This window comes from Lissotriton helveticus, chromosome 11, assembly GCF_964261635.1.
Source record: "Lissotriton helveticus chromosome 11, aLisHel1.1, whole genome shotgun sequence".
NCBI lineage: Eukaryota > Metazoa > Chordata > Amphibia > Caudata > Salamandridae > Lissotriton > Lissotriton helveticus.
Window position 1 is genome coordinate 475,489,983 of NC_136072.1, and position 25,556 is coordinate 475,515,538.

Here is a 25,556-nt window from a genome sequence, read left to right on the forward strand (position 1 = left end):
ATTGGAAGCATGTTCCATAGCCTTGCTGCACCATAGGAGATACTTTGGCCTCCCCAGCATGTCGTTCGAATCCTTGGAACCCGCATCAGTTTAGCATCAGTAGAGCGCAACTGTCTAACCAGCTGGTACCAAGAAAAAAAGATTACTGAGAAACATTGGTCCGGTGTTGTTCAAGGCCTTGTAAGCCAAGCATAGTGTCTTGAACTTAATACGGTGCACTACCGGAAGCCAGTGGAGTCTTCGAATTCCCTTAGCAACTGACTCGTATTTGGGGACATTCAGTATAAGTCTTGCGGCAGCGTTTTGTTCCATCTGTAGCTTGTTAAGGCACTGTTTCTGCGTATTCAAATAAAGTCAGTTGCAGTAGTCTAACTTATACTGAACGAGAGCGGTCACTACCGTTCTTTGGGAGTCAACGGGAATATACGGTAAGATCTTCTTCAGTTTTTTTTATCAGGAAATGGGAGGTGGACACAATAGTATTGACAAAAATAAAAAAAAACTATTGCTGCGATAGGGTGAACTTGTTTTCAATTAACACCCCGAAACTTTTCGCTTTAGGAACCAGTTTTGGTAGTTCCCCCCATTTCTGCCAGCCACCAGAGGTGGTCCCAGCGGGGTTGCATATTCCCAAAGATCACCACTTCAGAGTTTAATTTGAGACAGTGCGTTCCCATCCATCTGTTTATTTCCCTCATACAGTTTTGAAACTACAAAGATGGGGAGGCTTGACCTTTATACGCTGCCACCACGATCTGTGTCATCTGGGTATGAGGTGAGGTTAAAACCGAAGTCTTGGATCAGAGGGGCGAGTTCTGATACATAAATGTTAAAAAGTGTTGGGCTGAGTGACGAGCCCTGTGGGACTCCACACGGAAGGACATAGGGAGATTAATTAAACTGTCCCAGTGTCACTGTTTGTCTCCAGGAAGGAGGATAGCAGGGCAAGTGTCAGGCCCTTATCCACCAACGTTTCCAGCCTTCTTTGCAGTAGCTTGTGATCCACAGTGTCAAAAGCCGCCAACAGACCAAGGAGGATGAGAGCGGCAGCGCCACCTCCGTCCAACAAATATGCTGAGTGGGAGAATAAGTACATTGCAACACAGAAGGACCTCTGTCTTGACATCTGTGAAAGAATCCCCTGGGTCACTTAACTACAATGTAGGCTTCGCAGTGGAGGTGCTCAAAGGGAGGTTCAAGTTCCTTCAAAGAGGAGATTCAACAGTGGACTAATCACTTGGTACAGCTGTGAGTAGACTAGAAAATGTGACAGCAATACTCACCTAATGTGTACTTGATACATAAAGACAGATCGGCAAGGATCGCATATTACAGGGAGCATGTTTACCTCATTAGGTTTTAATGCACAAGTTATTACTTGTGTAACAATATATCTGTAAGAGACGTTCGTTAGTGATAGATTCCTTACCTTAGAATATCCCCAGGCGTCAGACTGGATACAGAAAGTTTTTCGTCAGCAGTACCGTGCGCTTTGGAAGGTGGTGTTGTGCGGCTCCGCGGCCATCGCAGTATGACTACTTAGGCGCCACCTATGCACGCAGACGTCAGTTCTGCACACAACTTTCCGTGCCAGGAATGCAGAGCCATGCAAGAAACTAAACACTGGTGCCATGAAACTAGGACCCTGAAAGGGGATGACCTTAACCCTAGAAATCAGTTAGTAGAACGAGGAGGATGGATGGGGCGGTAAGGAATCTATCACTAACTAATGTCCCTTACAGATATATCGTGAAAGAGATACGTTAGAGATAGATTCCTTACCTTAGAATAGATACCCCAGCAATACAAGCCCAGGTGGTGGGTCTGCGAACAAGATTACACCAGAAAGTCACATAGGACAGCATGGCTAAAGAAGCCGTCTCTCCGGACTCAACTGTCAAGGCAGTAATGCTTGGTAAACATGTGCAGCGAGGCCCACGTAGCTGCTTGACAAATGTCCTGGAAGGGAACGCCGCATCCCAAGGCAGTAGTGGCCGCCGTTGCCCTTGTAGAATGGGCACGCAGCCCCACAGGAGGCTCCCTCTTAGCGAACGAGTAACATGCTTTGATGCACAGAACGACCCACCGAGAGATGGTCCGTTTGTGCACGGCCAGACCTTTTTTGGTGCCCACGTAACCCACAAAGAGCTGGTCATCCACCTGGAACTGTTGTGTGCTCTTCAGATAAAACAAGAGTGCACGTTTTGGGTCCAGACGGTGGAGCCCCTCTTCCTTTTTTGAAGGATGCAGAGGCGGAAAGAAGGTGGACAAAGTGATGGTCTACCCGATGCAGAAGGGCGTGACAACCTTTGGCAGGAAAGAAGGACAGGTCCTTCAAACCACCTTGTCCAGAAGAACAGAAAGAAAAGGAGGTTTAGAAGAAAGAGCCTGGAGCTCACTCGCTCTTCTGGCAGAGGTGATAGCTACCAGGAAAGCCGTCTTGAGAGTAAGAAGACGTTAAGGACAGTTATGAAGGGGCTCAAAAGGAGAGCACATCAGATAGGTCAAGACAAGATTTAAGTCCCATTGAGGCATTATGAAAGGCACGAGAGGAAACGTGTGTGTAATGCCTTTGGGGAAGCGATTAACAACCGGGGACTTAAAAAGAGAAGGCTGATCTGGAAGCCGTTGAAAGGCGGAGATGGCCGAAAGATAACCTTTGATAGTGCCCAGAGCAGAGCCCTGCTGAACCAAAGAGAAGGAACAGAAGGACCTTGGAAAGAGGGGCAGAGAGGGAATCCACAGCCTTTGCTGTGCACCATGCCACAAATGTGTTCCACCTACAGGCGTACACCGTTTTAGTGGAGGGACGCCTGGCTGCCAGAATGACATCACAGACTTTGCGAGGAAGGTCGAAAACTGAGTTCATCCGCCTTGGCATTCAGAGAACCTGCCAGGCGTTGAACCACCAAGGTAATGCCTTGATGTTCCAGCCATGTCCAGAGGCGCAGAGCCTCCTGACATAGGGTCCACGACCCCACCCCGCCCTGTTTGTTGCAATACCACATGGCGGTGGTGTTGTCCGTGAACACCTGCACTACACTTCCCCGGACAGAGGAAGGAATGCTTTCAGTGCAAGTTGGATCGCCCAAAGCACCAAAAGGTTTATATGGAGCCGGGACTCTGCCGGAGACCAGAGGTCTCTTATCTCCACCTCTCCCAAGTGGCCGCCCCATCCCAGGAAGGACGCATCTGTCAACACTGTGTGTTCCGGTTGGGGACGGGAGAGGGATCTGCTATTGACACAATCGCGATTCGTGAGCCACCACTGCAATTGTCGTGCAGTGCCCTCCGAGATCTGGACATGATCAGACAGGTTGCCCTGCTGCTGTGCCCACTGGAACTTCAGGTCCCACTGCAGAGCCCGCATATGCCATCTGGCATGTTGCACTAGCAGGATGCAGGAGGCCATCAGTCCCAGAGCCGGAGGGTCATCCTGACCGAAACCCGGGATAGAGGCTGAAAGATCGGAATCATAGCCTGAATATCCTGGACTCGCTGCTTGGGAGGTTAAACCCAAAACTGCATCGAATAAAGATCCGCTGAAGGGGAGCTTCTGAGAGGGACTCAGGTGCGACTTCGGCACGTTGATGGAGAACCCCAACATATGTAGGAGGTGGGAAATGACTGCCTGGGGCGAGCCCGCCTTCCCAACAGCCAGCCGTTGAGATAGGGGAAGACTGAAACCTCTGATCTGCACAGATGAGCTGCGACCACGGCCATCACTTTCGTGAACACCCGAAGGGCGCTGGTAAGGCTGAAGGGGAGCACGGCAAATTGAAAATGCTCTTGGCCTACCGTGAACCGCAGGTAAAGCAGATGGGCCGGCAGGACGGGGATATGAAAATAGGTGTCCCGCAAGTCCAATGCTACCATCCAGTCTCCACCGTCGAAGGCAGCCAAGACTTGAGCCAGAGTCAACATATTTACCTTCTCCTTCCGGAGGAAGCGATTGACGTTCCAGAGGTCCAAGTTGGAGCGCGGGCCCCCTTACTCCTTTTTGGGGACCAGAAAGTAGTGGGAATAACAACAACATCCTACTTCTGGCCCACGAACACATTCGATTGCACCCTTGGCCAAGTGGTCCGTGACTTTCTGTTGGAGAAGCACAAAGTGATCCCCCGACATGCAGTGGAACTGAGGTGGCATGGCTGGGGGTGCAGACTCGAAGGGGAGGGAGTAGCCCCTTCGGACGATTTGCAGCACCCACCTGTCCGAGGTGACAGAACGCCAGTGGGGGAGGTGATGTATCCTGCCGCCCACCGGCGCGGGGTGCACCCCAAAGCTTGGACTAGGAAGGCTTTGAGGCGGATGCTGCGGGAGCGGAGGTGGACTGACCCGCACGCTGGCCCTCTGTGCCGCCACGGCGGCCACCACGTCCGCGCTGAGGTTGGTTCTGCGCAGGCTTCTGGCCGAACTAACGGGTTGGGGCGCCCCTTCCGTGGCCACGAAAGGAATGTAAAGCAGATGTGGCCGGGCGCGTGGTGAAGAGACCCAAGGACTTGGCCGTAGCCCGAGAGTGCTTAAACGCTCTAGCGCACGGTCTGCCTTATCGCCAAACAGGCGAGTACCATCAAAGGGTCTGGCCATGAGGGAACTTTGAACATCCACCAAAAACCCTGTGGACCTCTGCGTGGTGACGGACGTCCACTGTCGTGGAGATCGCCCCACCCAGAGAGTCCGCGGTGTCCAATCCACACCGGGTGGCGAACTTTGCAGCGTCTTTCCCCTCAGCAACAGCTTGGGAAAGTACTGAGGACACTGGCACAGCGTCTGCACCACCGTGTCCCACACAGCGTGAGAGTAGCGGCCCAAGAGGCAAGCGGTGTTCACCGACCACAGCCCCAAGCTGGCAGAGGATTTTTTTTTTTTATTGCAAACTGCTCCAGCTTCTTGGATTCCTTATCCGGCAGGTGGTAGGGAATGCGCTTTGGAAAGTGGAGGCCTGAATGACCAGGCTCTCCGGAGTTGGGTGGTTTGTTAAAAAGGCAGGGTCACCCGGTGCCAGGCGATGACGCCTGGCCACGTTCTTATCCACAGGAACCCCTGTGGCTGGTCTAGACCAGGTGCCCATCAAAACATCTGTTAACGCCTCATTGAACGGAAGCAGAGGCTCCATAGAGCTTGCTGCCGGCTGAAGAACTTCAGTGAGGAGGTTGGTGTTGAGTGACAGTAGGCAGATCAAGGTCAAGGGCCTCAGCTGCTCTACGGAGCAACACAGTATATGTGGCGCCCTACTCTGGGACAACAGGAGGAGACAGAAAACCAGGCTCAGAGGAGAGGTCAAGGCCACCTACATCCTCCGCCCACTCCTGTTTAGACTCACCCTGCAGAGTAAGAGGGTCCTTAAACCCCTCCCAGCAGTCGGCCCCTCCTCCACCGCCCGTGGCACAGGTAGCTGCAGCGGGGAGGGGGGGATACAAATGGTCCAACGGCGCCGGGAACGGCACCAATCCGGCTCCGTGTCCCAATTAGGGTCCCAACCCGGAGCAAAATTGTCCGGAAACCCGGGCAACGGCGGAGGTGGAACGAACGGGACCCATTACGGCACCAAGAACGGAGCCGAGGGAGACTCCGGGGCCGCCGGTGGAGGACCCTGCTGCGCCGGGCCGGAGCTGCTGGTTTAGGACCTTGAGGCGCCGGGGCCGGAGCCACTGGTAGCGGAGCCGGCGGCAATGAAGGGCCCCCAGCTGGGACCGAAGGCGCGCCTGCGGGAGCCCGAGGCCTGAAGCACAAGTTACTACTTGTGTAACGATATATCTGTAAGAGACATTAGTTAGTATTAGAGTCCTTACCTTAGAATATCCCCAGGCGTCAGACCGGATCCGGAAATTTTTGCGTAGCAGTACCCTTGCGCGTCGGTAGGCGTCGTCTGCGGCTCCGCGTCCGTTGTCGGCGTTGTGGGCGCCGTGATGACGTCGTCGGAGTACTTAGACGCCGCCTCCGCGTGCTGACGTCAGTTCTTAGACACAGCTTTTCCGCGCCAGAAACGCAGAGCCATGTTAAAAACCAACACTGGTGCCATTGAAACTAGGGCCCTGAAAGGGGACAACCCTAACCCTAGATATTGGTTCGCAGAACGGGGAGGATGGGTGGGTCGGTAAGGAATCTAATACTAACTAATGTCTCTTACAGATATATCGTTACAGAAGTAGTAACTTGTGCATCTGAAAGAGACACGTTAGTATTAGATTCCTTACCTTAGAATAGATACCCCAGCAATACCAACCCCGGTGGTGGGCCTGCGAACCAATAATCACACCAGAAAGTCCCGGAGGACGGAACGGCCAAAGAAGCCATCCCTCCGGACTTGGCTGTCCAGGCAGTAGTGTCTCGCAAACGTGTGCAACGATGCCCACGTAGCTGCCTGACAGATATCTTGTAAGGGCACCCCCCTGCCCAGGGCAGTGGTAGTCGCCGTGGCTCGGGTAGAATGAGCCCGCAATCCAGCAGGAGGCTCCTTCCGAGCCAAGGAGAAGCATGCATGGATACACAGGATGAGCCACCGGGAGATGGTCCTCTTGTGCACCGCTTTCCCCTTCTTCGCGCCCACGTAACCAACAAAGAGTTGGTCATCCACCCGGAACTGGCGTGTGCGATCCAAGTAGAATGAGAGCGCACGTTTTGGGTCCAGACGGTGGAGCCGCTCTTCCTCTTTAGAGGGATGCGGTGGCGGGAAGAAGGTTGGCAAGGTGATAGACTGCCCGATGTAGAAGGCCGTGACAACCTTGGGCAGGAAAGAAGGTTTGGTACGCAGCACCACTTTGTCCGGATGGACAGAAAGGAAAGGTGGATTACAAGAAAGGGCCTGGAGCTCACTCACTCTCTTGGCAGAGGTGATGGCAACCAGGAAAGCAGTCTTCAGAGTAAGAAGGCGAAGAGGACAGTTGTGAAGTGGCTCAAAGGGAGCGCACATCAGAATGTAAGTCCCACTGAGGCAACACAAACGGAACAGGAGGAAACGTGTGTGTGATGCCCTTAAGAAATCTGTTAACAATAGGGGACTTGAACAAAGAAGGTTGATCAGGCAGCCTGAGAAAGGCTGAAAGGGCAGAAAGGTAGCCCGTGATAGTGCCCAGAGCAGAGCCCTGCTGGGCAAGAGAAAGAAGGAAGAGAAGGACCTCAGAAAGAGGGGCATTGAGGGGATCCACAGCCTTTGCTGTGCACCATGCCACAAATCTGTTCCACCTGCAGGCGTATACCGACTTTGTGGAGGGACGCCTGGCTGCCAGAATGATGTTACAAACTTCAGGAGGCAAGTCAAATGGCCTCAACTGGCGCCGCTCAATCTCCAAGCATGGAGGTGGAGACTGGACAGGTTCGGGTGGAGGACCGTCCCCTGCTGCTGCGACAGAAGGTCCTCCTGAAGAGGCAGACAAACCGGGGGATCGACTGACATACTGAGTAGCTCTGGATACCAGTACCTTCTCGCCCAGTCCGGAGCCACAAGGATGACTTGGGCCCGGTCGCGCTTGATCTTCTTCAGCACTCTGGGCAGAAGTGGTATAGGCGGAAAGGCGTACAACAGACCGCAACTCCACTCGCGACGAAAAGCGTCTCCGAGCGAGTGCCGCCTTGGAAATTCCAACGCGCAGAACTGATGACATTGCGCGTTCTCTTCGGTGGCGAATAGATCTAAGCAAGGCTCTCCCCATCGCTGAAAGAGGCCTTGCGCCACGTCCGAGTTCAGACGCCATTCGTGATCCATCATGCAATGACGGCTGAGCTCGTCCGCCCTGGCGTTCAGAGAACCCGCCAGGTATTGAGCCACCAGGGTCACGCCCTGGCGTTCCAGCCATTGCCAAAGGCGAAGAGCCTCTTGACAAAGGATCCACGACCCCACCCCGCCTTGTTTGTTGCAGTACCACATGGCGGTGGTGTTGTCCGTGAACACCTGCACTACACTCCCCCGGACAGAGGGGAGGAATGCCTTCAGTGCTAGACGAATCGCCCTGAGCTCCAACAGGTTGATGTGGAGCCGGGTCTCCGCCGGAGACCAGAGGCCTCTGATCTCCGCCTCTCCCATGTGGCCTCCCCAGCCCTGGAGGGACGCGTCCGTCACAACTACGTGCTCCGGTTGGGGAAGGGAGAGGGATCTGCCGCTGACCCAATCGCGGTCCGTAAGCCACTACTGCAGCTGTCTCGCAGTGCCCTCCGAGATCAGGACGTGGTCGGATAGGTTGCCCTGATGCTGGGCCCACTGAAACTTCAGGTCCCACTGCAGAGCCCGCATCCGCCACCTGGCGTGATGCACCAGCAGGATGCAGGAGGCCATCAGCCCCAGAAGCCGCAGCGTCAACCTGACTGAAACCCGGGATAACAGCTGAAAGATGGGAATCAGAGCCTGAATATCCCGGACCCGCTGTTCGGGCGGATAAACCCGAAACCGCGCCGAGTCCAGAACCGCTCCGATGAAGAGGAGCTTCTGAGGGGGGCACAGGTGTGACTTCGGCACATTGATGGAGAACCCCAGCTGGTGCAGGAGGTCCGCCGTCGTCTGGAGGTGGCTGACGACTGTCTGGGGCGAGCCCGCCTTCAACAGTCAGTCGTCGAGGTAGGGGAAGACTGAAACCCCTAACCTGCGCAGATGAGCTGCGACCACCGCCATCACCTTTGTGAACACCCGTGGGGCGCTGGTAAGGCCGAAGGGGAGCATGGTAAATTGAAAGTGCTCGCGGCCCACCATGAACCGCAGGTAGCGCCGGTGTCCAGGCAGGACGGGGATATGAAAGTAAGCGTCCTGCAAGTTCAACGCTACCATCCAGTCTCCTGGATCCAGGGCAGCCAGAACCTGAGCCAGAGTCAGCATTTTGAACTTCTCCTTCCGGAGGAAGCCGTTGACGTTCCTTAGGTCCAAGATAGGGCGTAGGCCCCCTTTGCCCTTCTTGGGTACCAGAAAGTAGTGGGAGTAGCAACCACACCCTACTTCTGGCCCAGGAACGCGCTCGATGGCCCCCTTGACCAAGAGGGCCGTAACTTCCTCCTGCAGAAGTCGCAAATGATCCCCCGATACACGGTGGTTCTGCGGTGGCATGGCTGGAGGAGTCGCCTCGAAGGGGAGGGAGTAGCCCCTTCGGACGATTTGCAGCACCCACCTGTCCGATGTGACAGTGCGCCAGTGGAGGTGGTGATGGCGAACCCTGCCCCCCACTGGCGTCACATGGGCCTGAAAGCACGGACTAGGAGGGTTTCGAGGCGGATGCTGCGGGGGAAGGTGTGGACTGACCTCGCCGCTGCCCCCGACCGCCGGACGGCGGTTCCCACGGCCGCCACTGCGTTGGGTATTGCCCTGCGGTGCGTGGCTGGGGGCACGTGTGGGCGCACCCCTTCCGTGGCCACGAAAGGAGTGAAAGGCAGCCGATTGCTGGCGCTGGCCCGAGAGGCCCAAGGACTTGGCCGTAGCCCTGGAGTCCTTAAAGCGCTCATGCGCATGGTCTGCCTTGTCGCCAAAGAGGCGACGGCCATCGAACGGCATGTCCATGAGCGTGCTCTGGACATCTGCCGAGAAGTTGGCGGACCTCAGCCAGGCGTGGCGTCTGACCGCCACCGTCGTTGCCATCGCTCTACCCAGCGAGTCAGTGGTATCCAGCCCACACCGGATGGAATACTTGGCTGCATCCCGGCCCTCCACAAGGGCTTGGCCAAGTTTGGCCCGTACCTCCAACGGACACTCTGGCAGCACTTCCGCGACCTTATCCCACACAGAGTGGGTGTAATGTCCCAAGAGGCAGGCGGTGTTGGAAGACCGCAGGCCTAGACTAAGGGATGAGAAGATCTTCTTCCCATACTGGTCATACCTCTTGGATTCCGGATCAGGCGGGGCCGACGGGAATGCGGTCTGGGAATTGGAGGCATGGATGACCAGGCTCTCGGGGGTAGGGTGGGAGGACAGGAAACATGGGTCGCCCGGGGCTGGGCGGTGGCGCCTGGCCACGTTCCTATCTACGGGCGAACCCGTAGCAGGCTTGGACCAAGTGCCCAGAAGAACGTCGGTCAAGGCCTCATTAAAGGGTAGCAGAGGCTCGGCGGAGCTTGACTGCGGTTTAAGGACCTCAGTGAGGAGGTTAGTCCTCACGGCCGCGACGGGGAAGTCAAGGCCCAAGGCCTTGGCAGCCCTCATCAGCACCACACTATATGTTGCCCCCTCCTCCGAAGCCACAGTAGGAGGAAAGACAAACCCAGTGTCTGGAGAGGTGTCCAGGCCACTGGCCTCCCCAAGGTCTCCTGTCCAGTCCTCATGAGACTGACACTCCCTGGTCAGAGGGTCCTCAGACCCCTCCCAGTCCTCTTCCTCACCTATCTCCTGAAATTCAGGGTCCTCAACCAATGGGGCCTGTTCATAAAAGTGAAATTCACCTAACGGCGTCTGGAGCGCGCCCAGCGGGGCCGTCGACGGCCGAACAGGAATGGAGGTAGGACCGGGGCCGGCGCCGCCCGAGGACGGCGTCGGAGGCGACACCTGAGGGTCCGACGCCGGGGAGGCCGTCAGATCCACCGGCGACGAACCAGATCCCGAAGGAGGACCAGCGGGGTCCTGCGGCGCCGGGCCCGAAGGCGCCGGCGGCGTCGGAACAACTGGGCCCCTCGGCGCCGGGCCCGAAGGCACCGGCGGCGTCGGGGCCGAAGCACCCGACGGCGTCGGGGCCGGAGCCGCCGACCCGCTAGGGCTCCCAGACGGGTCCGCTGGGCCCGGAGGCGCCGCGGAGCCCGTCGGAGGAGAGAGGTTCCTCATGGCCATGAGGAAGCGCTCGATCTCCTCCGGCGACGCGTTCAGCCCAGGGACCGGAGGGTGCGGAGCTGGGCGCGGCGCCCGCGACTCCGACAGAGCCGCGTGGGCGGTGTCACCCGAACCCCCGGCCGCATCGAGCGAGCGTCGGGGGGAGTCCGAGGAGCGATGACGCCGCTTGGACTTCTTGTGCCTCTTACCTGACGACGACTTCGACCCGGAGGAGTGCGGCCTACTCTCGGAGCTGTGGTGGCTCCGAGCCCGCGACCTGTCCCATGGGATCGGGACCTCTCACGGCGCGGGACCGACTGCCAGAGTTCGAGGCGCCTACGGGACCGCTCCCGCCTGGCTTTCGAAGAGAGGGCCCGGCAGTCGGGGCAGGCACCGTTTCGGAGTCGAGAGACTTCGAATAGCAATCAAAAAGGATCAAAAAGTTAGTCAAAAATTGACTAGGGTTACTGCTTTTTCCAGATCTGCGCTAGCTGGCGCGGAAAAAAGAAGAACTGACGTCAGCACGCTGAGGTGGCGTCTAAGTACTCAGACGACGTCATCACGGCGCCCACGACGCCGACGGACGCGGAGCCGCAGACGACGCCTACCGACGCGCAAGGGTACTGCTACGCAAAAATTTCCGGATCCAGTCTGACGCCTGGGGATATTCTAAGGTAAGGAATCTAATACTAACGTGTCTCTTTCAGATAAGACGGTCCATGGCAGCAAGAAATTCTTGCACCTGGGCCGGAGTCGCAGACGTACCCGGATAAGGTGGGTAGGCCGCGGGACTCACAGGCTCCAACTGAGCCATGGGGGAAGTACCCCTGGCCCCCTCGTCTGCGTACGGAGACCGACGGGGGGACGTCAGAAAGAGTACACGCTTTGACTTTTTCTTATGATGTGTCTTACCTGATTCAGAGTGTGAAGACTTCAACCCCGAGGAACGATGGTGATGGCTCCGCGGTCGGTCCTTCGAGCGACCCCTGGACCTCGAACGGCGCTGAGACGACTGCTTGGCCTTCAGCAGCTTTCAGGACCGCTCCTGCAAAGCCTTCGGAGCCATGGCCAGACAGTCGAAACATGACCGGGGGTCATGGTCGCGCACCAGACAGTAGAGACAGACGCCATGGGGGTCGGCCACCGACATCATACGGCAACAGTCCCTGCAGGATTTAAACCCAGGCATACCTACATGGCACCAGGAGTCAAAGACTCAAAGAAGTAGAGACAAGTAGAGAAGACTCAAAGAAGTAGAGACAGATCTTTTTTGAGACAAAAGTCTCAAAAAAGATCTGCGTTTGCTGGCGCGAAAAAAAAAGCACTGACGTCAGTGCGTATGGGTGACGCCTTAGTAGTCTCTGTGACGTCGTCAGGCGCATAAGACGCCAGCGACAGCCGCGTAGCGGCACAATGCCACCATCCGGCGCGCAGGGGTACTGCTGACGAAAAACTTTCCGGATCCAGTCTGACGCCTGGGGATATTCTAAGGTAAGGAAATTATCACTAACGTGTCTCTTTCAGATATAATTGAACAAATAGCATTAACCAGCTGTGTTCTACATGGAGGTGGGTAGAATGATTCCACATATACATTTTGTTTCAATAAGTGGAAGCAAATTCTGTTATACATGTTGGGAAAATACACTGCCAACTTCCATTAACGTAAGTTCAGTCATTTGTAATGTTTTATTAATGGAGTCTTACACTTCATGCATGACATAATTATTTAGCAAAGCAAACGTTTCTCAAGGTGGCCTTGTATCTGCGACTCACATATTCAAACACACTGATGTTTCTTTAGTATTACATACACCTTTGTTGTTCAACAAAGTTTGCTATGTGGCAATAATAAACAATGCGTCTAATTTGTTTTCAAAATGTTTCTATTTGTCCCTATGCAAGGACAGTTTCATTGGACAGTGAAAGGTGTACGGAACATTCACTGTTCAAAATAACCATACACTGCAGTAGAAGACAATACTGATTTATATGGAAGGGTAAGGAATGAATATGCTACTTACCAGTATGCATCTGTTCTTGGCATGTAGGGCTGCTAACATTCATATCTTAGCATTAGATCGCCGCCTAGTGTTGGGTCCGGATGATCGCACATTGTTGTCCTGGAAGAGTCTTCGAAGTATCCTGAGATAGGTGGCTCCTCCCCTGGACTACAGTGCGCATGGGCATCGGCTCCATCCTCAGATTGTTTTTCGCCATTGTGGCAGAAGATGGAGTGAAAAGTGTAAAGGATGTCCATGCTAATGATTGAATACAATAGTATATCTGCAGCTGCGACAGGCACCGGGGAGGAGGGTGGGCGATATGAATGTTAGCAGCCCTACATGCCAAGAACAGATGCATACTGGTAAGTAGCATATTCAGTTCGAGGCATGTGGGCTGCTAAATTCATATCTTAGCATAGAATACATAGCAGTCCCTCCATCAGCGGCGGTTGCCCGTGCCAGCTGCAGAAACTTGAAAAAGTGTCTTGAGAACAGCCTGTCCTACAGCAGCTTGCTGCTTGGAATGTACATCAACACAGTAGTGTTTTGTAAAGGTATGTGGTGTAATCCACGTGGCTGCTCTGCAAATATCCTCTAAAGGAATGTTTCCTAGGAAAGCCATGGATGCCCCCAATTTGAGTGTGGAGTGCGCCCTTGGGGGTATCGTTAAAGTGCGCTTGGCCTTTTGATAACATATTTGGATGCACTTAACAATCCACCTGGCTATTCCTGCTTTGGAAATAGGGTTGCCTTTGTGTTGTGGTGAGAAGGCAACAAAAAGTTGTTTTGTTTTCCTAAAGTGTTGTGTTCTGTCAATGTAGTACATCAACGCCCTCCGTACGTCTAACGTATGGAGCATTCTTTCCGCCACCGTTTGTGGGTTTTGGAAGAATGCCGGTAAGTCAATAGTTTGGTTGAGATGAAACTGTGACACCACCTTCGGAAGGAATTTGGGGTTAGTACGTAGTACTACCCTATTTGGATGAATCTGAATGAATGGCTCTTGGATTGTGAGCGCTTGCAGCTCACTAACACGCCTCAGTGACGTAATAGCAATTAGGAAAGCCACTTTCCACGTTAGGAACTGGAGTTCACACGAGTGCAGTGGTTCAAATGGTGGTCCCATCAGTCTGGTGAGGACCACATTGAGGTTCCACACTGGAGCTGGCGGTGTTCTTGGGGGAATGACTCGTTTCAGACCTTCAAGGAAAGCTTTGATGGCCGGCACTCTGAAGACAGAGAGGTGCTGCCTATTCTGAAGATATGCTGCGATGGCGGATAGATGTATCCGAATGGAAGTGTACGCTAGATTGCACTTGTACAGATGTAGCAGATAACAAATGATGTTAGGGATAGATGCATCTAGCGGGGTGATGTCATTAGCCGTACAGTAAATGACAAAACGCTTCCATTTTGCAGCATAGCATGCTCTGGTAGTTGGCTTCCTTGCCTCCTTGATGATGTTCATGCATTCTGGAGGTAAGTTAAGGTATCCGAACTCTAGGACTTCAGGAGCCAGATCGCCAGGTTGAGCTGTTGCGGATCTGGATGCTGAATTTCTCCATGGTTCTGCGTCAAAAGTCTGGGCGTGAGGCGCAGTCTTTGATGCGGCACCACTGAGAGTTCGAGGAACGTGGTGTACCATGCTTGGCGCGCCCACGTTGGAGCAACTAGGATGAGAGTCATCGCGTGCTGCCTTAGCTTTCTTGCCACCAGCGGTATCAGAGGGGCTGGCGGAAAAGCGTACGCAAATTTGCCTGACCAGTTCATCCATATCGCATTCCCCTGCGACTGTGGGTGAGGGAACCTGGCGGCAAAGTGTTGGCATTTTGCGTTTTCTTTTGTTGCAAACAGGTCTATCTCCGGATGACCCCACTGCAGGAAGTACGGGTGGAGTACAGATGGGTGTAATTCCCACTCGTGCATTTGATGGCTGTGTCTGCTGAGCAGATCCGCCATTAGATTGTCCTTGCCCGGGAGGTGTTCTGCCATGAGGAAGATGTTCCTCTGAATGGCCCACCGCCACATGCCCTGAGCCAGATGAGACAGCTGTGGCGAGTGGGTGCCCCCCTGCTTTTGAATGTAGTACATCGCGGTCATGTTGTCCGTCCGGACCAACACTACCCTGTTGCACAGATGTACAATGAAGGACTTGAGTGCCATGAAGATTGCCATCAGTTCCAGATAGTTGATGTGCATCTTCTGTTGCTGCGTCGTCCATAGTCCCTGCACAGTGTAATTGAGCAGATGAGCTCCCCATCCCTGGAGAGATGCGTCCGTTGTCAGGGTAATCTGTGGCACTGGCTCCTGGAACAGTCGGCCCTTGCAAAGGTTGTATGGAGTCCACCAATGCAGAGAGTCGTATGCCCGACTGGTAACCAACACTAGGTCTGTTAATTGTCCCTGAGCCTGTGTCCACTGATTTGCTAAGCACTCCTGGAGCGGGCGCATATGTAGCCGTGCGTGAGGGACTATGAAGATGCAGGAGGCCATCATGCCTATCAACTGCATGAACACTCTCGCTGGAAGTGAGTGTTGTGATCTGAACTTCTGGATCAGAGACTGCATGCTGTCTATCCTGACTTGGTTTGGTTGAGCCACGGCTGTCAGGGTATTGATTGTCGCGCCTAGAAACTGCCGGACATGCGCCGGTTGAAGGTGCGACTTTGGGTAGTTCAACGAGAAACCTAGATCGTGAAGGAGGTGAATGGTAGTCGACATGTCCGCGGCACACTGTTGTTCTGACTTGGCTTGAACGAGCCAGTCGTCCAGGTAGGGGTAGACATGGATGCCCTGCCTCCTGAGGTGCGCCGCTACTGTCGCCAGACACTTTGTAAACACCCTTGGGGCTGTGGTGACTCCGAAGGGTAGGACTTTGAACTGATAATGTTTGCCTTGGATAGTGAACCTGAGGTATTTTCTGTGGGACGGGTGTAGTGGTATGTGGAAATAAGCATCCTTGAGGTCTAAGGTTGCTAAGAAGTCCCCCTGGTTTAATAAGGGAAGAATCTGTTGCAGTGTGAGCATATGGAAATGTTCTGACAGTATATACAGGTTTAGGGGACGTAGATCCAGAATGGGTCTGAGAGATCCGTCCTTCTTTGGGATAAGGAAGTACAGGGAATACACCCCTGTGCCTTCCTCCTCCACTGGCACGAGCTAGATTGCGCCTTTTTGCAGCATCACCACTACCTCCTGCTGCAATAAGTGCAAGTGCTCTGCGGACATAGGCCTTTGCCTTGGCGGGATGTTGGGTGGAGTGGATTTCAACTCTAGGCAATAACCATACTGGACTAGTTGACGCACCCACCTGTCTGTGGTGATGTTTCTCCAGACGGGCCGGAACTGCTGCAGTCTCCCCCCGACAGGTGTTAAGTGGTCGGGGGGCAGTGACAGAGAGTCACTGTTTGCTTGGGGTAGAGGAGCGGGAGCTGTTGTTTCCTCTGCCGCGACCTCTGTTGCTGTTATTTCTGTAACCACCCTTGTTCTGTTTTGTGAACGAGGATTGTGCTCCACCTTTTGAGAATTGAGATTGTTGACCCATTTGTCCTCTGGTGACTCCACGTGCACCTGAGCGACGAAAATTGTTGCCACGAAACTGTTGTGACTGTAGGGCCCCCATGGACTTAGCAGTTTCTGTGTCCTTTTTTATCTTTTCGAGGGTGGTGTCAACATCTGGACCAAACAGTCGATCAGGATTGACTGGCTGATTAAGGATGGTTGTCTGAATATCAGGTTTAAACCCAGATATGCGGAGCCAAGCCTGTCGTCTCAGCATGACGCTAGTGTTGATCGCCCTAGCTGCTGTGTCTGCGGCGTCAAGTGCACACTTGATGGCTGCGTTGGAGATTAATTTTCCTTCCTCTATAAGCAGTTTTGTGCCCTCTTGAAACTTTGGAGGCAGGTGTTGTACAATCTGTTCTAGGGTGTCATAATGCGCCCTATCGTAACGTGCTAAGAGTGCTTGTGTATTAGAAATACGCCAAAAGTTGGCAGCTTGTGCAGCTACTCTTTTGCCCCCTGCCTCTAGCACTTTGGACTCCTTATCCGGGGGAGGAGCTTCACCCGTTGTTTGGGAGTTGGCCCGTTTGCGGGCATTGGCGACCACCAGGGAGTCTAGCGGCAACTGTCCCCGAATGTATGCAGGGTCTGCAGGTGCTGGTCTGTACTTTTTTTCAATACGTGGATTGACCACTCTCGCCCTAGTGGGTTCCTTAAAGATGTCCGCAGCATGTTTGAGGACTCCCTTGAGCATAGGCAGTGTCTTTACAGTCCTCTCAGAGACTGAAAACGTGTCAAAGAGAAAGTCTTCTTCAACCGGGTCAGCATGCATGTCCACATCATGATTAGCAGCTGCCCTCTCAATTAGTGCATGAAAACCTGCAGAATCCTCTGTTGGGGATGCACGTGCACTGAATGGTTGTGGATCTTGCCCCACACTCTGGGTGCCTTGGTCACCAATGTCATCATATGCATCTGGATGTGCATCTGGTTCATTGATGGGGAAGGTGTATTGGTCCTCTTCATCATATCCCTCCCCTTCAGATTGGTCTGGTGAGGGAGTAGGGCTTCTTCTAGGAGGAGGCTGGATAGGCTCTATCAGGTTAGAAGCGTCCTGAGGCACCCTTTTCTTCTTTAGTGGGATGACATAGGAGTCCAGAGGCTCCGAAGTGATCCTCCTTTTGTAGAGGGTTAATTTGCCTGTGTTGGCGTCGATGAAGTGCTCCGAATCGTCCTCTGATTCGAGGTCTCGACCTGAAGGTGCACCTGCCGTAGAAGAATCCGACTTCTTTGGCGTCGATTTCGTGGAAAAAGCCTTCGGAGCCTCTTTCGGCGGCAGAAGGAAGAGAAGCTTACTCTTAGGCTTTGCCGGAGCGTCCTTCGGCGTCTGAGGCGACGGCAACGGAGCCGACATAGCAGCGGCCTTGTCCCTGATTCTCTGTAGCGAAGCGGCGATGGGGGACGCTTCACTCACAGTGTCTTTTGGCGCTGACGAGGGTGTCTTGACCTTCCCCTCGGATCCGACGTCATGGTGGCCTTTCTTAGGTTTGGACGCCGATGCAGTTGTCGCCGACCCAGAGTCCTTGGATCGATGCGCAGATGTGCCAGCTGTCGATCCGTGCGCCTTCGTCGGTTCCGCGTCCACTACGCGACCGACCAACGGAGTCCCAGGCGTAACCGGAGCCGTGCCGCTGGCCTTGGCGTGCTTAGACGGCGTCGCCGCGGTCGATCCGTGCCGACCACCTTTTGTAGAGGATCCCTCCTCTTGCGCCGATTTTGACCCTTTGGAATCGACCGGCTTCTTCGACTTCTGCGGACCGGAGGTCGACGGAGCCGATGCGGCGGCGGGTGCAGTAGTTTTCTGTGTGCCGGCCGCCATTTTAGGGACGCTCGAGTCCATAAGTTTCGGTTTCGTTTTAGGGTCGGCCATTTTAGGTGTAGTCGACACTGTTGGTTTCGGTTTCGGTTTCGATGTGGCCTGCTCAGCAAGTATGTCCGTGGCCGGGCCTGATGGCGGGGCCGTGGCTTGCGGCACGGGGTCTTGGGTAAGGCCGACTGGCGATCCCGTGACCCGATCGTGATCTTCGAAACCTTCGGGGCATAGCTCGTCCCCTGAGCTATCTTCCGCGGCCCCATAAATTTCTTCGACGTCCCCTACCTCGTCGACGTATTCAAGGCCTTGACCCGCGACTCCGTCGTCGTCCGCCGGATCCGCCTCGACCTCCGTTTCGGGTGGGGATATCTGGAGATGATGACCCTGTTCATCTTCTTCTTGGTCGCCGAAGATGTTTTCTGGATCCGGGGCCGCTTGTCTGGCCTCCAGGCGCACCGCGCGCCGGAACTTAAGAGTTTTCTTTGACCGGAACTGAGCGCAAGCCTTGCACTTGCCGTCGTCATGGTCCGGTGAAAGGCATTTGTTACAGACCGGGTGCAGGTCTATATGTGGGTACTTAGACCCACAGAGCGGACAGTACTTAAACGGACTCCGCTCCATGCTTGAAAGTAGCGGTCGTGTCGCGATGAGAAGGCCTCGACGTCCGAAGAGTGAAAAACTCCGCTGAATCCGACTCCAAGAGTTGGAAGAACTCGAGACCGTGCGCAAACAATACCGACGCTATAAAATATAAGACCTTTTGGTCTTAAAAAGTAAGTTTTACTCGGTTCCGACAGAGAGAAGTCGAGACCGCATCCGAACCCAATGGCGGAAAAAAACAATCTGAGGATGGAGCCGATGCCCATGCGCACTGTAGTCCAGGGGAGGAGCCACCTATCTCAGGATACTTCGAAGACTCTTCCAGGACAACAATGTGCGATCATCCGGACCCAACACTAGGCGGCGATCTAATGCTAAGATATGAATTTAGCAGCCCACATGCCTCGAACATGTAATTACACCTTCTTTATAACATTGTTTAATAACAATGTGGTCGTTTTGTATTGCAAAACAATATTTACTTCATTATGTTTTTTTAAAGCATTTGCCGTGGTGTGTCACAACAGTAATGTGTAGTCACAGGTTATCTATGACAGATCCATTCTGGAGAGGAAGTTAGGTACTTGTAACTAGATATAGAGCATAGACATCTTTCATAGATTCACATGCAACAGACAACCCCCCCCCCACTATTCTAACACACAATTTCTCCTGACAACCTATACACTATTTGGTTTACTTTTATTACTTTATTTATGTGCAGCATTTGACAGAGTGGACTATTCCATTCTCCTTAGTACTTTTTCTTTTTTGGGGTTTTGTAGGTCTGTACTTCTCTGAGCTGGCTCTCAGTTATAGAATTAATTGTTCTTATTCTATCACTTGAGCTAATTCTCATTACAGTTTGTTCTTATTTCCTTACACAGCTCCATTTTTCCACCATCTTTTCGGTGTATTTTCTCTTCATTTTTCCCTATTCAATGCCTTAAACTCTTTCTCTAGCAACCATTTGATTTTATTTCCAGTATTTGGAACTAAATTCCATTCATAGTCTGTTCCTCCCCATACTTTCACAGTCTTCTTTAAAAAAGACGTTTCCAAAGCCTTCTCCGGTAGGTTTCCACCAATTTAAACAGTGTTACACTTAGTTCTTAATTTAATGGAAAATGGACGTCTTTGTACTGTTAATTGCTATGTAGAGAACGTAGAAATAAACAATCAATATGTGAGTAAGATAAAAAGAAAACAACAAAAGAGACTGTATAGTAAAGAAGGATCCCAACACTACCCTGAATTGAAAGTGGATCACAAACTAGTCCATGAACTAAAACCTAGAACACTACAACTAAGCAGAAAAAAAGGTGTGTTGCTCAAAAACTGTTTTGATGAGGCTTGGTATGCTCGTCTCCTTTCCTACCTGATGTGATACTTCCTGCCTGCCAGGTGACTGGCCCAGTATCCTGATTTCCAGAAGCGGTACCCATCCATCTCTCTGCGGCTTTCACAGAATGGCGTGTATCCATACGGGGCACCGTCCAAATTGAAGTCTCTCAATTCCTTCAAATCTGTTCGCACTATCTGTGAGGAGAAGCAAGGGAGAGGTATATAAAACTTTTTACATGTTTCCGAAATATTTCACTAGAACCAATGTTTTCTTGAATTTCTAAAATGTGAACTCTCCACTTAAATATCAGCCCAATGTATGACTGATTTATTATAAAATGCCTTGCATCATCATGCAGCCAAAATGTACCAATTACGCTTAATCCGGCAAATCAGTCTTTCACCTGGTTAATCGTTTTACCTGATCTGCATCCACAAATAGGAACTTATCAACTGCCAGAGGGAAAAGCACATCCAAAAATAAAATCTTGTAGCCCCAGATTATCCGCTGTTTCTCTGTTTGCTGATGGAGCCAGCGGGGCCATTTGTACTGCACCAGCTCATACTGAAAGTTGTACTTCTCCGCCATGTGAGGGATGAATTCCTAGAGACAGAAGGCAAAAAAAGTATTTCTTTCTGGAATTAACGAAAAAGAGAGGTGTTCCAAATGTTAGGAGAGAGGTATAGGAAGTACGGAGGGCATGTAAAACAGCTCTAAACTTACCAGGATGGTTTAAAACCTGCAGGATTTTCTTGTAGTCAGAAAAACTCTTGCCTCATGGTAAGAAAAGCAAAAATAAGCATTTAAGCTGAAAGAAAATGCTCTAGGATTTCCTGAAAAGTAGCAAAAGGCCAAGAAAACAAATAGCTTTGTGCATTTAATACAGGCTCCTGGCACTCATAAGGAGACAAATAAGACTGATGGAGCCAGAGAGACATGCAGAAGTGGCTGCCTGCAGAAAAGAACTGGTAGGGCCTTCCACGCTTTGCAGGGACAGATGTATGAAGTAAGATGGGCCTCGGCGTCTCTATTTCAGAGAATGTTTGTGGGATGGGGTTTAATTTAACCAGTAGGTGGGGCAGTACATCCCTTACAGCAGGGTAAATCTGTAAACCATGTTGAGTTGGAGTTTAGAGCACAACTGAAAGATGCAGACCCTATTGGCCTGGTCATATTCTATGTATTGTATGTATGGAGGGTTTATGTTCCTATTGCATTACTGGGTAATTTAGTACATTATACAATAAAAAGACCTCTTGTGTGGTAGTAGAACATCTGCTGGCGTCTGGATAAAAGGGAGATAGGTTGGAAGACTAGGGACGCTATAGAATTTATCCAATCCTAGTTGGGGTGAGATTATGCGGAAACAAGTACTTTGCTGATAATTTAGCAGGTGAGGCATGGTCCTGTGAAGTCTGGCTGGTCTTGATAGGCATAGCGATTCTCAAAATTAAATGGCAAGAGAATCTGAATTTCATTAAAGACACAGAGGCGAACATCATGAATGTATCTTTTCAATGCCACTCCACAGCACTTAGCAGTACATTACATCAGAATACAAATACAATAGAATAGTACAATGACAACACATAAAAGGTTAATGCATGGAACAATCCTCCTCTTTAAAATGCAAGACTTGCACACAAAACTTGCTCTATTTCCTATGGATAAACAAGGAACTGAAACCAGCCATAACGCAAATTAGCTAGAAGAACCAAATTACTGTGTGTTATCTGAAAGAGAAAAATTGTTAGAGAAAGTTTTCGAAGGCGAAAGATAAAACCCAAACCACAAATAAATATCACATTGCAATACCATTTCTTGAGTAAATTTGTAAAATAAATGTGTTTATATCACCATTCTTTTTTCTCGTGTCTTTTTTTTACACTTTTATGCAAAAACTCAACCTCAACAGAAGGGAGATGAGGAAGGGATAATGTTAGCCTCCGTATCTTTACTGCAATTCAGATTCTCTTACCATCTAATTTTGAGAATTGCTATTTCATTACAAGACGAAGGCTACCATTATGCATGTTGGTAGCCATCCAAAACCACATCAGACATGTGTTCAATAGGTTTACAATAATGTTTAGGAAATGTGGTAGCAATAGACCAAACTGCAACTCTCATAATGTCTTCCATTTGACTAACTCTCCAGGGGGCTTGGCTAGACATGGCACCTTTCAAAGAATGTGCACAAAGATTTTGAAAGTCAATGCTAGCTTGTTGCATGATCCATTCAACCCACCTTGCAATTGTTGCTGTGGTGACCGCTTGAAGGGGTTTGACAAAAGGAAATCAATAACTGCTGAACGCCAGGTCGAAACTCATTCATATGGGAATCATATTCCTTGATGCAATCAACTACACACAATAATCTGCATGAATCATATCTTGGAAAAAAATGAATGGGACATAGTCTTTGTTCTTTTCGTAACATCAAAAGTAACCCCAAAGGGAATCATAAAGTATCTCCAAATGCCTTAACATCGGAAACTCTACAACATGAAATTAAATAAAGTAATGACGCAAGTTTCACAGTAAGTCTTTTGGTTGCCAATAATTTGTTAACTGGCAAAGAAGAGAACATAGAAAGAATCAAATTGATATCACGTAAAGTTTGATATCTAGGTTTGAGTGGGTGGGTGAGGCCTTCGTAACCTGATGCTCTTAAGAACTCAAAAAACTAAAACATTCTTTCCTAAACACCTTTCATTAATCTAACTGTGAACTGCAGATATAGCAGTTAATAGTCCTATAATTTAGGCCCCTATCAAACTGTTCCACCAGAAAATTAACCACCTCAGCTACAGGAGCATCCATGGGATCCAAGTCCCTTTCCAAGCACCAACATACCCAGTTCTTCAATATTCCCTTATACCTGTAACGGGTACCAGGAACCCAAGACTCCTCGAGGAGCTCTTCCCGAAAGGCCTGACATCTCTGAAGATCGCCTGACACTTTCCATACAAGAAGGCTCAAAATTCCTGCCTAGACCAGAGGATGTTCCTCTCCATCTATGTCTTTCAGCAGACCCTCCATAGCAGGTAAAAGAAATGGTATGTCGCAAGCGATCTACAAAGCCATTGGAAACCACGCCTGCGGACCCCAAAATGGAGTTATCACAATAAGACCGCATCTCTCCTGTCTCACTTTTTGAAGGACCCTCCAAATCAGTATGAAAGGAGGGAACACGTATGCATCCGCCCCTCTCCAGCTCTGAAGGATAGCATTCGCCACTAAAGCCCCTGGGTCTGCCATTCAACTGTAGTACTTGTTCAGTTGAGACTAAAGTACGCTTGCAAACAGATCTATCTCAAGGGGACCCCAACCATAGAGTAGTTTTCTGAAACAGTCTCTTCCACCTTGCAATCGTAGTCTCTCAAAAACCATTTATTTTAGTCAGCAGAAACATTTGCCTTCCCAGGCACATAGTTTGCCTTCAAGCTTATTCTGTGTTCTGAACACAATTGCCAAACAAAATTTCTTGGCTACATCGGTGAAATGACCTTTGGAGCAGAGACGGTGCTCTCTTATAGCGGGATACAAAGCAGGTCAAGAGAAACCCGAAGCGAGGAAATACGGCGGGTCTGGCATCCAGCTCTAATAATTTTCCAGTTGGAAAGTCAATCTGCTGGCAAAGAGATCTATTTCCAGAGGACCCCAAAAATGATTGAGAGAATTCAAGACAGAGATGTTGAGTTTCCAATCGCTGTGTTCCAAGAGGAACCTTGAGTTCCAATCCGCCGATATGTTTGTTTTCCCTGGAAGATATTCGGCTCTTAGGGATATCTTGTGTTTCAGACAGAACATCCAAAGTTTTCTGGCTAGAATCGAGAGGTCTGCAGATTTTGTTCCACCTAGGCGATTTATATAAGCAACCGCGGACATATTGTCAATTTTTAGAATGACAGATCTGCCCCGAAGGGTGTGTTTGAAACTCATCAGAGCATAGAGACCGGCGGTCAGTTCTAAGTAGTTTAAGTGGTGGGAGGATTCTTCTTGAGACCAAACACAGCCTGTGTTCTGATCTAGGAGACAGGCTCCCCAGCCATGAAGGCTCGCATCGGATTCTAAGACCAACTCTGGTGCTGAACCAAAAATTGCTTTTCCGTTCCAAGCATCTAAATTCTCTAACCACCAGATCAGTTCTAGTCTTGCTTCCTGGTCTAGGGAAATGCGATCTGACGAGACCACTGCATAGCATGCTTGTGCACAGAAGTGATGAACCTGTGATTTATGTCCTGTCCTAAAACATAGAGCCTTGTTTCTGAAGTCTGCATAAACCATGTCTACCTTTGTGGGCTATTCTTGTGACTCCTTAAGGTGGACTCTCAGGACATAATGTGTTCCTTTAGAGATTTCCAGATCACTCTTCTACTTTCCGAACTACAGCTATGCCCCCAGCATTCTCTGCTCTATGAAGAAATGTAAGTGTGTTTAAAGACATCTGACTAAAAACTGCCATCCTACTTGGATACCCACTGGTACCATTACATTCCCATACTTGTGAAGGAAACAGGCGGAGAGCCATAACATTTCCGCACTTCTGATCAGTAAGAGGTCTTGGCACTCTTTCCTGGGAGGGTGTTCCAACAGATCGGCTTTCCCTACCTGTGAATGCACCTCAGCCAGAAAGAAGGCAAGTCGCTAAAAAAGGACATTCACATATTCAATACTTATTAATGCCTTTCACTTACAACATCAGTCTAATCAAATTACCACCATGTGGTCCGTATATCTAAGGGGCTAGCATTGTCCCACAGGACAACCAACAACTGAATAACCCCCAGCAAGGAAAACTTCTAAGTCATTCTTACACAGTAACTCCATCAGCACAACACGGCTTCAAGCCATCTAGCTTGCTACGTTTTGCAGTGTCAAAGACACACCTAGATACAGCTTAACCAGCAATATGACTCCTAGAACATTAAAAGCACAACTAAACAAATTCGAAATAACACTAACTCCAGTCTGTGAGATTTTCACAAATGCAAAGTATTTCCAGATTTCAAAAGCGCTTTGGAATCATAGAAAATTGTGGGAATGCGTTCTCCAAATAAATGTAACACAAGTTAAATATAGACCTGACACCATTTTTTTTAACTACGTTTCAAAGGTCAATTTCCATGTTATTACCATAGTACGACCTAACTAACGTGAACAAAATTACTAATTACTTCATAGACTGCATCTTACAAAGACTTTAGAAATGAAAATAACTGGCATAATGCACAAAAGCCTATTCAATGTGATTTTAACACATTGCACACACTTAACCACTTGTGACTTGGATTTAGTTACATAGCAGCATGGCATAAACCATATATACTGATCAGCAGAGAATAAAATGCTATGTATTACAAATGAGGAGGAAGGGCAATTACAACCCAGTTGAAGCTTTTCCTATCCCAAGTCTCTAAGTCTAGCTACCCTACACATTAAACTGTTTATACAGGGTGTTATCTCATGCTTCTGAGTGGGTGACAATTTTAGGCTCTGTGGCATCCTTTC

General features: G+C 50.8%; 1 protein-coding gene across 2 annotated transcripts in view; it reads right to left on the reverse strand.

Moving 5' to 3' along the window:
• Window positions 1-25,556, reverse strand: part of UGGT1 (UDP-glucose glycoprotein glucosyltransferase 1) — an 822,704-nt gene that overhangs the window by 88,384 nt on the left and 708,764 nt on the right. For both annotated transcript variants that reach the window (XM_078666074.1, XM_078666073.1), the window contains 2 exons: window positions 20,463-20,645; window positions 20,076-20,236 (listed from right to left, as the gene is read on the reverse strand). In XM_078666074.1, the coding sequence (XP_078522200.1) occupies window positions 20,076-20,236; window positions 20,463-20,645 (344 nt within the window). The remainder of the gene's footprint in view (window positions 1-20,075; window positions 20,237-20,462; window positions 20,646-25,556) is intronic.